Source organism: Scyliorhinus torazame, chromosome 15 (assembly GCF_047496885.1).
Source record: "Scyliorhinus torazame isolate Kashiwa2021f chromosome 15, sScyTor2.1, whole genome shotgun sequence".
Classification (NCBI taxonomy): Eukaryota; Metazoa; Chordata; class Chondrichthyes; order Carcharhiniformes; family Scyliorhinidae; genus Scyliorhinus; species Scyliorhinus torazame.
In genome coordinates, this window is record NC_092721.1 from 174,493,654 (window position 1) to 174,508,158 (window position 14,505).

At 45.8% G+C, this 14,505-nt stretch overlaps 1 protein-coding gene across 4 annotated transcripts in view; it reads left to right on the top strand.

The window, feature by feature from the left end:
- The window catches only part of relt (RELT TNF receptor), a 124,471-nt gene that overhangs the window by 93,777 nt on the left and 16,189 nt on the right, over window positions 1–14,505 (top strand). For all 4 annotated transcript variants that reach the window (XM_072477123.1, XM_072477122.1, XM_072477121.1 and 1 more), the window contains 2 exons: window positions 8,198–8,416; window positions 11,465–11,639. In XM_072477123.1, coding sequence (XP_072333224.1) covers window positions 8,198–8,416; window positions 11,465–11,639 — 394 coding nt within the window. The remainder of the gene's footprint in view (window positions 1–8,197; window positions 8,417–11,464; window positions 11,640–14,505) is intronic.

Sequence of the window (14,505 nt, forward strand, 5' to 3'; positions counted from 1 at the left end):
CCCTGGCTCTCTCTCTGACTGCCGGGAAGCTTGGCACTGCAAGGCTGGCTGTACCAGGGTGCCCAGGTGCCAGGTTGACACAGCCAGGGATCAGGCCCAGGGGGTACCAGGTAGAGGGTGATGAGGGGTGTTCATGGGGGCCTTCCCACGGGAGGGGGAGGTGTCGGAAATAGGAGGGGGGCCTGAAAGGGGGTAAGGAAAAGTATCGGGGCAGCATTCCAAACTAGCATCCTGACCTGTGCGGAGCTTTTCCTGCTGGCGAGCAGTGCGGTCTTGGCAGAGAGAATCTCCCCGAGGCCGGAGAAAACAGCAAAGGTGCCGTTGAATAGCGAGATATTTCTCGGTGCTGTAGCCGGTGAGAAACACCCCGCTAAACACGCCCGGGTGAATCACGCCCCCAGTCTTTCAACTACTTATTCCCAAAATCATAACTGGATTCTCTACACATGTGTTTACAACTTTTACAGTGAATAACACAGTGGAAATCTTACCATCGTTCTGCAGAGCATCTTATACAAGACCTGGCAATGCTTGATGCTCCCAATGATGGCCTCAAATTGGACTGTTTTTTGATTTTGCACCGTTAATAACCATCACCCTGAGCACTGTTCATTTTGTTGAAACACAACTCTAGTGCACTGACACACAACTCTAGTGCACTGACACACAACTCTAGTGCACTGACACCTACTAACCTGAAAGGCACTGTTAAACTTCCAGAAGGCTGATCAAAATCTCTGGAAGTGATCAGCGCGGTCCTTCAATGCCAGTGTGTGTAAGCCCTGTGTTGCCGCGGTGATGCAACTCTTTAACAAGGTGCCTCTCAACTGTTCTATACGACATCAAATGGAAATGGAAACAGAAAGGAAACCGCCCTTCGCAAGTTATGCTCAACCTTGTGTTCCACCACATTATGGAAGATCCTTCGCATAATATTCGACAGCCTGACTGCCTCACTGGACTGCAGTTAGGGGAGATTTTTCCTCCGCCTGCATTACCCATGGGCAGAAACATCTAGGTGGTTCCCTTTTAGGGCCGCCAACAGTGATTAAATGTATTCCTTGCGGTTTCACCACATGCTCTGCCCTCAGGCTCCAGCCCTTAGTTGGCCAACACAGCCACCCTCATGACGCACAGCATTCCAACGCTAACTGGAAAACGAAAAGACGCATTACCCAACTGGATGATGTTTGACTGTCTGCCAAACAGTCTTTTGTTTCCATTTTCAATATTCTTAGACCTGGTAAAGATAAATTTTCAAAGAAAATGGCAAACAAAAACAATCTTTTACCATGTCCCGCAGATTTTTCTCCAGGGTTGCATGCAGCACTGGCCTGGAAATTGATCTTCAACTCCTGGAGGCTCCAATCCTGGAGGGTGGTCAAGCCTACCTGTTTAACAGACTCGGAACCATTTGGGTTTATGGTATTTGCTGCACTCTACCGATCTGGGAACCTTTTCGCCCTCGGTTTTCCAGTTAACAGAAGCAACCACGGGTATTTCTGACAAAACAAACATCAACATTGCAGCCGACAAACCCTTGTTGGTAACGTAAGTGGACAAACTCTGACCATGTTCGCACAAAGTGAACCATTGAAAATAAAACCTGAGTGCCTATCTTAAAATAATGGGCGGAGAAATGTCCTTCGAATACCTTGAGTGTTTGCCTGCCTAAATAATCGCAAGGCGTAGATGCCTTATCTGAGAGCTCCTTCCATTCCTGAAAAGCAGCGTTTATAATAAATTGATTTTTCCTTCTATTTATTCTTTTCTGCTGCATTCATTTGAGACTTGGGACTTCCCAAAGTTTTAAATCCCGCTCCTTTTTGAATCCAATATGTAAGTGAAGTATAGGTTTTGGATATCGAATGATCATTGGGAAAGTACAGTAAGAAGTCTTACAACACCAGGTTAAAGTCCAACAGGTTTGTTTCGAATCACTAGCTTTCGGAGCACTGCTCCTTCCTCGGGTGAAGGAAGGAGCAGTCCTCCGAAAGCAAGTGATTCGAAACAAACCTGTTGGACTTTCACCTGGTGTTGTAAGACTTCTTACTGTGCTCATCCCAGTCCAACGCCGGCATTTCCACATCATTGGGAAAGTAAGTGGTTGCTCTAAATCCGCTGCAAACGCTGTTTAAAAATTTAATGCAGTAAGAAGTCTTACAACACCAGGTTAAAGTCCAACAGGTTTGTTTCAAATCACTAGCTTTCGGAGCACTGCTCCTTCCTCAGGTGAATGAAGAGGTAGGTTCCAGAAACATATATATAGACAAAGTCAAAGATACAAGACGATGCTTTGAATGCGAGCATTGATGCTTTGAATGCGAGCATTTGCAGATAATTAGGTCGTTACAGATCCAGAGAGGGGTAATCCCAGGTTAAAGAGGTGTGAATTGTCTCAAGCCAGGACAGTTGGTAGAATTTCGCAAGCCCAGGCCAGATGGTGGGGGGTGAATATAATGCAACATGAATCCAAGGTCCCAGTTGAGGCCGTACTCATGTGTGTGGAACTTGGCTATAAGTTTCTGCTCGGCGATTCTGCGTTGTCGCACGTCCTGAAGGCTGCCTTGGAGAACGCTTACCCAGAGATCAGAGGCTGAATGCCCTTGACTGCTGAAGTGTTCCCCGGCTGGAAGGGAACATTCCTGCCTGGCGATTCTGCGCGATGTCCGTTCATCCGTTGTCGCAGCGTCTGCATGGTCTCGCCAATATACCACGCTTTGGGACATCCTTTCCTGCAGCGTATGACTCTACCTAGGTGACAACGCATAATCGGCGAACAGAACCTTACAGCCAAGTTCTGCACACATGAGTACGGCCTCAACCGGGACCTTGGATTCATGTCGCATTACATGCACCCCCCACCATCTGGCCTGGGCTGCGAAATCCTACCAACTGTCCTGGCTTGAGACAATTCACACCTCTTTAACCTGAGATTACCCCTCTCTCTGGATCTGTAAAGACTTAATTCTCTGCAAATGCTTGCATTCAAAGCATCGTCTTGCATCTTTGACTGTCTATACATATGTTTCTGGAACCTACCTCTTTATTCATCTGAGGAAGGAGCAGTGCTCCGAAAGCTAGTGATTTGAAACAAACCTGTTGGACTTTAACCTGGTGTTGTAAGACTTCTTACTGTGTTCACCCCAGTCCAACGCCGGCATCTCCACATCATAAAAATTTAATGACAGAATAGAAAGCCGCATCCTCACATTTCACTGCCCCATGAGTCAATCTGCAGGCCAAGAGCATCGCTAGCTGGGCACGTCGGGTCTGTAAAACGGGCTGATGATCAACTATTATGACCTTGAACACCAGCCCCCCCCCCCCCCCCCCCCCCCCCCCCGCAGCCCGCGCACATCCTACACGAGAGCTGAATTATTTCATCCAGTCACACACTCAACGGGAAGCCTTAAGAGTCGCAGTAAAGAGAGCATCTTGTTGTTGCCCCTACAAGCTTTAACTGACTGAAACAGACAAATCAGTCGTAATGTGGATGATACTCAATAAAAACTTTATTTAGTACAACTTTATCTAACTCAGTAAGACTTTAGTTATGCGCTTATTTGGACAGTCACATAAGTTTTAAGACTCACAACTTGAACTCAAAATACTACCCAGTAGCAAGAACTGGCCAAGTCCGCTCTGGAGTGTGTGCTCGTCTCTGAATTTCCAGATTCGGGGGGCTGAATTCCCCCGATTTCTGGTGCGGAACGCCATCGGCATGCTCTGTTATGCTGGCAGCCCGGGGGGGGGTTCCCGACGGCATGGGGCTGCCCCACAATGGGAAACCCCATTGACCAGCCGGCGAAACGGAGAATCCTGATGGTGGGACGGAGAAACCCGCCCCGGTCTCTTCTTGCGAATATTGATCCTGGATTATCGCCGTTGAAGTCTCGGAAGCTTTTTTTTATAAGGATTTTAGTTCTTTCTTATGAACAAGGCATCAGTCTCCCTTGAAGAGTCTTGTTTTTGCTGGTTCAACACAGTGTGTTATCAGTGAAATGCCCAGATGTACACTTTGTTACTCTGCCTTTTCCCACAAAACTCATTTTGCTGGGCTGCAGTTTTCACACACGCAAGGCTGTTAGCCTCTTTTATATCTTACCTCACGGCTCAATGTGAGCCATTTCTCTACCTCAACAATCTATTGGGCATCATTGAAACTTTAGCTCAAGCTAAATTCAAAACAGAATGATGGAGAACTCACCAGCCCCCAACACTACCCCACGCAAGTTTGCAACATCTTGCAAACAGACCAGTGATGAGCAACTCATTAATTTTTCTTTCATGGGTTGGATAATTCCGTCTTTAACATCGACATACATCATAGAATCATGGAATCCCTACAGTGCAGAAGGAGGCCATTCGGCCATTTGTGTCTCCACCGGCCCTCTGAACGACCACCCCACCTAGGCACAATCCCCCACCCTATCCCTGTAACCCCACTGGGGGTAATTTAGCATGGACAATCCACCTAACCTGCACATCTTTGGATTGTGGGAGGAAACCGGAGCACCCGGAGGAAACCCACGCAGACACGGGGAGAACGTGCAAACTCCACACAGTCACCTGAGGTGGGAATTGGACCCAGGTCCCTGCGCTGTGAGGCAGCAGTGTGCCATCCGTCCGCCCTGAAAATAATTATCTTCCAAGAGAGTATCTTCAAGTAGGATGTTAGTCCACAAAGTTACCAGCAGCAATTTTTAGTGTGATTAATCACTGGACACATCACCAATTACCCAGTCACAAACATGGTGTTTGAAAACTAGATGGATAGCCTCCTGTCCAAGTGTTTCTGGTGACCATGGTGCTGAACACAGGTGTATGAGTTACTTGCACAGAATGGAAAATTGTATCAGCCATCCCCCTGTATAGATTACTGGGTGCACGCGCACATAGGTGGAGAAGTGGGAATATTTTGGCACTGATAGACCCCTTTTCCATTCATTGCGAATAATTATTGGGCCTTTCTAAATAATACCATGAAGGATTTTGTAGAGATTGTGTGCCTTGCAAAAAGTACTACAATAAACTTAGTGTCCTATTAATCTAAAACTGAATCCCTCTGCAGTTAGATCACCAGCTGCTTACAACAGCATGCTGAGCAGCATCTAAATGTTTCCCACTAGTCTGAAAATTGACTTAAATCCAAAACAAAATGGATAGCCCGTTGACTTTAGGAAAGCTTTTAACTGCTAACCCGATGATCCCATCAGCCTGCATTGCTCAATCAACGAAAAAAACTGACCTAGAATCATCCTATCTTACAAATATTTACCGGATTCATGTCCAATTATTTTCCCACTTATTTAGTGGAAGCTTGTTATCATTTCCTGACTACGCACAGTAAAGAAAATGTTTATTGCATTTCTTTGTGACTGTTCCATTTTAAAGCGACCCTTGGTGGTGACGTGCTCTCCTTATTTATTTAGTGAAATCTTTGACTGACGTTCCCTCAATAGTCTGCAGATCAGAGTCCTGTTTTTGGCTGGCCCTTTTGTGAATCACTGAAATGAATAAATGTTGTGCCTTTTCAACCATTCAAACCCCTGAAATCTGTCGTTCTCATTCATAGTTTCACTTAAGGACCGTCGTACATTTTGATAACCACCTATTTTGTTATTGATTATTCAGAATGCTGAAATACTCATTCACTGAAAAATTTATTGTGGTCATTATTAATTGGTAAACTGGGCTACCCGTCCTCCATTTGGGAAATGAAGGCAAGAAAGTTAAAGTAGGGTTTTAAATAATAAGGTAACAAATATGTTTTTTTATCAAGTAATAAGCGGAAATATTCACCCTGCCGGCAAACGAGCTGAGTGAAATAGGCCTTAAAGTTGCAAGTCAGACCACAACATGTGGTCATTTATTTGAAGCATTTCTTCGCATCCAACAGATTTCATTCAACAATTGGCTTATATACCTTCCTTTATAGAATTAATTTAAATAACTATTTTGAGGGCAGCACGGTGGCGCAGTGGGTTAGCCCTGCAGCCTCACAGCGCCGAGGTCCCAGGTTCGATCCTGGCCCTGGGTCACTGTCTGTGTGGAGTTTGCACGTTCTCCCCGTGTTTGCGTGGATTTCGCCTCCACAACCCAAAGATGTGCAGGGTAGGTGGATTGGCCACACTAAATCGCCCCTTAATTGGAATTAAATGAATTGGGTACTCTAAATTTATTTTAAAAAAATTTAAAATAACTATTTTGATCCCACAAATTTGAAGCACAAATAGCAGGATTTTACAGTCATCCCCGCCAGTGGGATCTCCCCCCACCCCCCCCCAAGGGTTGCCCGGCGACAGAGGGTGTGAGTAATGGAAAATCCGTTGGCAGTGGCGAGACTGGAAGATTTTGCTGCTGGCCAATTGTGGGCAGCATTCGTCACTGCAAAACATGCTGCGGAGGGAGTGGAAAATCCCACCCTATAGACCTAAATTCTCACAAATTATACTCATATTATTTGACAAAAAATATTTATTTTCATAATGAATTTACTTCAATTTGCTTTACTTGGTTTTGCTCTACTTTAATTAGCTTTACAATTTCTGCTTTGTGGGTTCTCCTAATCATTCTCTACATCCTGTGTATCACTCTCAAAATCCACACCTACGCCAATTTCCTCAATGTTTATTCACGCCCCAAATATTTCATCATCAGTGTCAAAGGAAACATCACATTCTCTACACTTTCGCTGTTTGTTGGAACAGTAAATGTTTTGTGATAGACCACATTAGACAATCTTCCTTCTTGAGCCAGAGTAACCGGGATTCCTTGGTGACATGTCAACCTCTTGCCTTGGTACTCTAGCCTCTTCATCTTCCCTCACTCTGGCTCTGTGTCCCTCCTGTCACTTTCCCGTGCCAAATAATAATGTGTAGTGTCTCAGAACATAAACTTACTTGAAAATAACAAAATAGCCAGGAAATAGAATGCATGAAATGTAAAAGGAAGTTGCAGAATGATGACTTAAGTCCGTTGCATTCTTTCTTGGAATGTATGTTTAAGGTTGGTTAAAGCACGTCTAAATTACAGTGCCAGTGGGAATACAAAGTAGGCAGGGCCAAGGGAACCCATGCTGGGAGGCCAAACCCCCCACTGATTATATATCAACGCCTCTATAAAAAATCGATCCAAGGTATCATCCCACCATGTTTGGTTGAGATTGGTCCAAGGACCTCAGAGCAGTTTGCTTATATCTATGTATATATTATATGATATGAAATGAAATGAAATGAAAATCGCTTATTGTCACGAGTAGGCTTCAATTAAGTTACTGGGAAAAACCCTAGTCGCCACATTCCGGCGCCTGTTCGGGGAGGCTGGTACGGGAATTGAACCGTGCTGCTGGCCTGCCTTGGTCTGCTTTAAAAGCCAGCGATTTAGCCCAGTGTGCTAAACCAGCCCCTGTGATATATATATATTGTCATGAGAATGTCGCTTTAAGAAATGGTTAGCTGCTCATGTTACTGCAGTGATGTCAGAGTGTGGATGGAGCTGAGCTCTGGTTCTGCTTTTTAGTTTCACTTTGAGAAAAGCTTGGGTGTGTCTGTCCTTTTGGTTTCGTTTTTCAGTGTGTTGCAGCTGAAGTCAGCCAAAGCAGCTGTACTGTTGATCTCTCTGCCATGAAGGACTATCTCTTGATCATTTGGTGAATTCAGAAATTTAAATGTTTTCAGTATTGAATGTAATTGATGTGCTTCTATTTAAAGGTTGTTAAGTCTTTGGATGTTAAAAGGACAGCTTAAAGGATTACTTAGTGTTGTATTCTTTGGGGGTTATCTTTGATTTACTGGTTGCTAAGATATTCATTGTTTGTTTTAAAAGGGTTAACTTGAGTTCATAGAATAAACATTGTTTTGTTTTAAAAAATACTTTTCCATTTCTGCTGTACCACACCTCTAGAGTGAGCCGTGTGCTCCCCATACCACAATCTATTAAAACTTGTGGGTCAGGTGAACTCCATGATACACTTTGGGGTTCTCTAAACCCTGACCCATAACAATATATATATATAAATTTGAATGTAATAAAATTAATGTTCTGTTGGACAATGATCGTATCTCTGTCATGTTCTATCCAAGAAGCCCCCCCCCCCCCACAGAATGATCCCTCATGTTCGGCACCCAAGCTATTCAAGTTTACTTTACTGGTAAAACTAATCGTTTTCTCCTCCCCATCACCTTGTCTACAGGTTTGCTCCATTGATAACCATTCCCAAGCTATGCAAACACCATCACGTTCACACTGTGCAGACCTCCGCAACCCTGCTGGGTTCCAGCTGTACGCGCTGCAGTCAAAAGAAATGGCCGGAGCTTCTGCTGAATCCGACCATCCGGAACGCCACAAAACCTGTCAAAGCGGGAATGCGGAACAGCCGGTCCAGTGAGATCACTATCTTATCCATCGGCAGGTAAGCAGCGGCACTGAACACTGTTCCAGGAAATATCCGTGAATTCTTCACAGCACAACAGTTATTCAATTGTGTGTCACGTTAGAGATACAATTTGTCTAATAAAAGTCTCCACCATGTTGACTTGAATTTCACATAATATTTATCAGGTCATTTGGCCAAACTGGGCCCTGCTCCACACAAGTTTGTTCATCACACAAAAATGTCAATGTTGGGCTTATTAGGTGCTGTTAATTAGATTTATCAGAATCCTTCCTCCCTGCCTCTCTAATTTACTCCATCCTCTCCTGAAGTCGCTGATTCTGGCTGAGGTGTATTTTCACAGGTGCCAGACAGTCTCCCTGTGCCATTATTCCTGTGTGAGGCCAGGCAATGAGCATTGTCAGATTATTTAACCATGAGGACATCACAGTCAGGTTTTGCCTTTGAAGAAGGTGCTTGCGCACAGACAAATATTCTATCTGAGATTGCAGGGTATTAATCAGAAGGGACATGCCAACTAGTGTCACAATCAGGACAAGGGAGGTGGGAACATATCTACTGTTCTCACTTAACTTAACATTTCATCCCATTGTCAGTATAATACTTGACCCTTAGTCAACACAGTATGCACTACATTGCTGTATTTGGACACACACTGATTGCATACAAATGAATTCATCTTTCTTTCTCCTGCTCCCCATGGCTTATGTACCAAATCATAATAATTATACTCAGTATCTCAAATTAATTACCTTCCTCAAAAACATCATCACATCACCAAAAACAGTGACTTGACTTCAGTGTAGAGATTCAACACACATTGTAGGCTCAATTCAACAGCCTCATTGCACCCGATTGGTGTTGGGATGAGGCCGTTGAATCTTGCGAGAGGCCAGGGTCAAGATTCACGATGTTTGAAACATTTCGCGAGATTCAATGCCAGTGCACCACGATCCGGATCTCGCTGTCTTGCTGGGTGAGCTCCAGGCATGCATATTTAAATAAGCCATGAAACTCATTCAAATATGCTCTCGCCTAATTCACCCAGGGCCCGGGATTCACTGGCCTCACCAACGAGACCTCAACCAGGCGCCATTTGATACTGGTTCACAAAGTCATGAACCAATGGTGATGGGACCTCGGGGGGTGTGGCGGGTGTGTCTTGCTGGGAGTTGAGGCCCCAGTGTGGACAGGGCAAGATGGTACCCTGGCACTTTCCCTGGCACCTGGGCACCTTAGCACTGTCAGCCTGGCACCCTGAAAGTGTCACACTGCCCAGGTGCCAGACTGCCCATGCCAGGGGTCAGGCCCAGGGGGGCCTTGATCATAAGAGGTGGCATGAGGGGGGAAGGGAGGGGGTATAGAGTACCCCAGAAGAGGTAAGTTGTGTGAAGCTGGGGGTCCTCAAACTGTGGTGGGGTGCAGAGGGGGTTTGAAAGATCGGGGCTGCCTTTAGAAATAGCGCCCTGATCTGCGAGTAGCGTTCATGTACTGGAGAGCTCAGCTCGCTAGTGCACAAAATGACTTAAAGAGAGGCCTCGACTGAGAGTTCCTTGGCAAGGCCAACAAAACCAGCAAAGTGCCGTTGAATAGTTATGTCTTTCTCGGTGCCACAGGCACCAAGAAACACCCTGCTCAAGGTACCATTCAGTGGACTTTAACTTGACTCAGCTGAATCGCATCCTGTATTTCTATTCTGGAAATTGTGGGACAAATATTTCACTGACCAGGAAATTTCCCACCTCATGGGCTACATTTAACACTCCCCAGCCACCATGGGGCTTGAAGGCGGTGGCAGGCAGGTTCAATCGAGTGTGCTGCCTGCCCCCTGCCTGCACCTCTTCCCCCACCACAATTATATCAGCAGCGTGCACCTGCTAAGAGCCAACTGAGGCCTTTAAGTGGGCAATTAATGTCGGCATATAACCGTGAGAGGCCCACACCAAAGGCCAGCCTGGCAGGTTTCCCTCCAAGTGCTGGTGGTGATTGAGGTAGCCCCTCCTTAACCTGCTACCTGGGCCCATCAGAGACTACCCAAGGTGTAGTCGCACCCCATCCCGCACCCCCAACACCTTCATGTTTTCCTCCGCCCCCACCCCTCAATTCCTCTCAAGCTCTGGTCCCCAGCCTCTTGATGACCCCCCTTTCACCAAGACTTACAAAGTGCGGATCCATTGCAGCCCGCTTCCTGATCTCCTAAGTGCAGTAGCCACAAACTCCTGCTGGTGTTACCGGTATATAGATTTACTGACAGCTCTTTGAGATAGGAATTCCCACTGGGTTGGCCACCGCCCCCTCCCCTCCCTCCACCTCCTGTGATGATTGGCCCTTTAAGGGCAACACAGCAGAGTAAGGGGCACCTGGCTTGGGGACCAATTGGGACTGAGAGTGGGTAATCACTCCAGGGGGTGGAGTCCTGTCTTAGCCAGGAGACAGGTAGGGACCTAGACTCAGCCATGTGCCTGCTGAATAATTCTTATTAATACATTTTTTTATGTTTCTAATGAAGTCTGTGAAAGTGCATCATTACATCCTCCGGGATTTAAATGGTGGGGGGAAAGACAAAGGGACCACAGCATCCTGTATAATTCCGCCCTCGTCCCTCAGTGAGTGAGCAATGAGTAACAGGGCCACCAGGACCAAGTCCTTTTTCACTATTACTAAGGACAGGAATTTACTTTCCAAAATCCTTTGTCCCAAGTGTTCCACTTTGGACTGATTACATTAATTCATCATCAGGAACCATCTCATTCCTCAGAACAATAAATTAAAAGCAGGAAATGTGCTGACTGGACGTTCTGGTTTTTTTTGTTGAAGGTACTGACTGGAATTGGGCCATTTTCTGTTTATAGAAAACGTTTTATTTATATATTTCCAGTAAAACAAGCTTGAAGATTTTTTTTGTGTAACATATAAATCATAACAGTGCATTTGTCTGGATCATTTGAATATCTGGCTAATAGAATCATAATTAAATAACCCTAATTCAAAGTGGTACTTCTAAAATCAGTTCATGATCCAACATAAGTTTCCAAATATTCTATGGTTTTTTTTCCACTGTCCCAGGTTTCGAGTTGCTCAAATTCCTGAGCAGAAGCAGAATTTAATTGATGAGAAAGTTTTGCCTGTGCCAGAGGACACTGGTTCAATGGAAATGACCTGCGATGAGCATGCGGATTGTAAAGCCCTGCTAGGCAGTGTCTTGATAAAGTGCCCAAAGTACTCAGCCAGCCAGCAAGAGGTAAGAAGAGAGAAACACCAGCGTGTTTGGCGTCTATGTTTGCACCAAATGTAAAATCCCATAATGATCCATTTCTGTAATATCAACTCTTGGCTTGGCACAGCTGTTCACCTACTTGATCTCTGAGGGCTTTGTTGCTGTTTGTTGTCAATCGATTACAAATAAACAAAGAACATGAATATTGATGTAGGAGCTGGACCAGACCACAGCCCCTGGAGTCTGTTCAGCCTATCAAATGGATCACGGGTAATCTGTATCTTAACTCTACATGTCTACCTGGTTCAATAACTCGTACTATTCTTGCCTAACTACAAACTAGCAATCTGAGATTTGAAATTTTCAGTTGGTCCATTCTCAATTTTTTTTTTAATGCTGTCAGTTGTTGACCATCCCTAATTACCTTTGAACCCAGTGATCTGCTGGGCAATTTCTGAGGGCAGTTAAGAGTCAACCACTTTGCTGTGGGTCTGGAGTCACATGTAGGCCAGGCCAGGTAAGAACAGTATGTTTCCTTCCCTAAAGGACATTAGTGAACCAGATCATTGTCATGGTCACCATTGCCGAGTCTAACTTTATATTTCAGATTGATTAACTGAATTCAAATCCCCCCAACTGCTGTGGTGGGATTTGAACCCATATGCCCCAGATCATTAGTTGGGCCTCTGGATTACTAGTCCAGCAACTTTACTTTGGCGCCACTGCCTCCCCAAACTGTTTTGATTTTGATTTGATACGTGTACCGAGGTACAGCGAAAGGTATTGTTCTGTGTGCAGTCCAGACAGATTGTTCCATACATGAAAAAACATAGGACATATGATGAACACGCAATGTAAATACATAGGCACAGGCATTGGGTGAAGCATACAGAGTGTAGTACTACTCAGTACAGAAGATGTGTGAAGAGATCAGATCAGTCCATTTGCTACTAGCCCTTGTGTGAAGAAGTGGATAAATTCCCCCGCTTTGGATTCCCCCATTGGTTTCTCTCCAACCTCCTCCTCCAGATTTCCATTGGTTATGGTGGGTGAGCCCCTAGAGGTATGAGTGGCTGCCATTAACAGGGTGTGACCTGAGGTCTGTATGTTTACAAGTCTTTCAAGGTGACAGGACATGTTTAAAAGCCTGTTGTTTTTTAAGAAAAGGGATAGATGAAATCTGAGGCTTTTTAAGTACAAAAACAAGGAAGTTAAGTTCAACCAACGTAAGTTAAACCTGTCCCAGCCAGAGTATTGTGCTCAATCCTGGGCAACACTGGTGGAAGGAAGTGAAGGCCTTGAGGGAGGAACTAGATTGGTCCAGGGATGCAGATCTTCTGTTTTTACGTGGAGAGACGAGAGAGGTTGGGATTGTTCCCGTTGGAGCAGAGAAGGTTACGGGGAGATATTAAAGAACTGTTCCAAATTTTGAAACGTTTTCATCGAGTAAATGAGGAGAAAGCAATCCGATTGGCAGAAGGGACAAGTAACCTGAGACCCCAGATTTAAGGTGATTGGCAGAAGCACTAGAGGTACAAAAAGCATTTTTGTGGTGAATTTTTACGATCTAAAATGCATTCTCTGAAAGGATGGTGGAAGTCGATTCAGTAATAACTTACATAAGGGAGTTGGATAAATACGTGGAAGAGGAAGCATTTGTCAGACTATGGGGAAAGAGTAGGGATTTGAGACTAATTGGATAGCACTTTGAAAGGGCTACACAGCATGATAAGCAAATTGACCTCCTTATGTGCTGCTATGGTTCTATGATATAAGCTAACATTTCCATGTGATGAGGAAGTCCCTCAGCTTAACTCTCCTGCTTAAGTCACTGTGGAACATCCCATTGCACTAGTTGAAGGAAAGCAGCTGGATATCCTGGTCAACACTGGCCGGAATTCTCCAGCCATTTACTGGTGGCGGGATTCTCTGCTCCCATTGGCAGCGCAACACTGCCGGTGGGCTTCCAGGTGGCATGGGGTAGCTTCAATGGGAATTTCCATTGACAGTGGTGGGAGCAGAGAATCCCGCCACCAGCGAATGGCGCGCTGCCTCCCGCAACCGGGAGACACGCGGCTGGGAAGCCAGAGAATCCAGCTCATTCAATCTGTACTAACCACCAGAAAACAAATTAGCTGCTTGTTTTGTTTTGTGGGATTGTATGTACAAGTTCATTTCTACATTAAGGAAGTGTTTTCTTAAAAGTTGCCTTGCTAGGTTGTGGAAGCACAAAGCTTTAACCTCTTAATGATACTTATCTGAGTTGACAAGTATTGTATGTCTTACATTGTAATTTACAGGAGTTTGGGAATCATGGAAATATTAACACATAAGGAAGTGATTCATGCTGTGTGTCTTTGTCAATGCTGACGACACAGATCTCGTTTCCCTGCTCTTTTCCATTCCTTTCAATATGTTTCCTCTTCAATAGTTTTGCCCCCTTAGGTTTTGTAATCAACTCAGCTCTGGGGCGAGATTCTCCGACCCCCCGCCGGGTCGGAGAATCGCCGGGGGCTGGCGTGAATCCCGCCCCCGTCGGTTGCCGAAGTCTCCAGCACTGGAGATTCGGCGGGGGCGGGTATCGCGCCGTGCCAGTTGGCAGGCCCCCCCGCTCGATTCTCCAGCCCGGATGGGCCAAAGTCCCGCCGCTAAAATGCCTGTCCCGCCGGCGTAAATTAAACCACCTACCTTACCGGCGGGACAAGGCGGCGCGGGCGGTCTCCGGGGTCCTGGGGGGGGCGCGGGGCGATCTGGCCCCAGGGGGTGGCCCCACGGTGGCCTGGCCCGCGATCGGGGCCCACCGATCCGCGGGCGGGCCTGTGCCGTGGGGGCACTCTTTCCCTTCCGCTTCCGCCACGGTCTCCACCATGGCGGAGGCGGAAGAGACTCC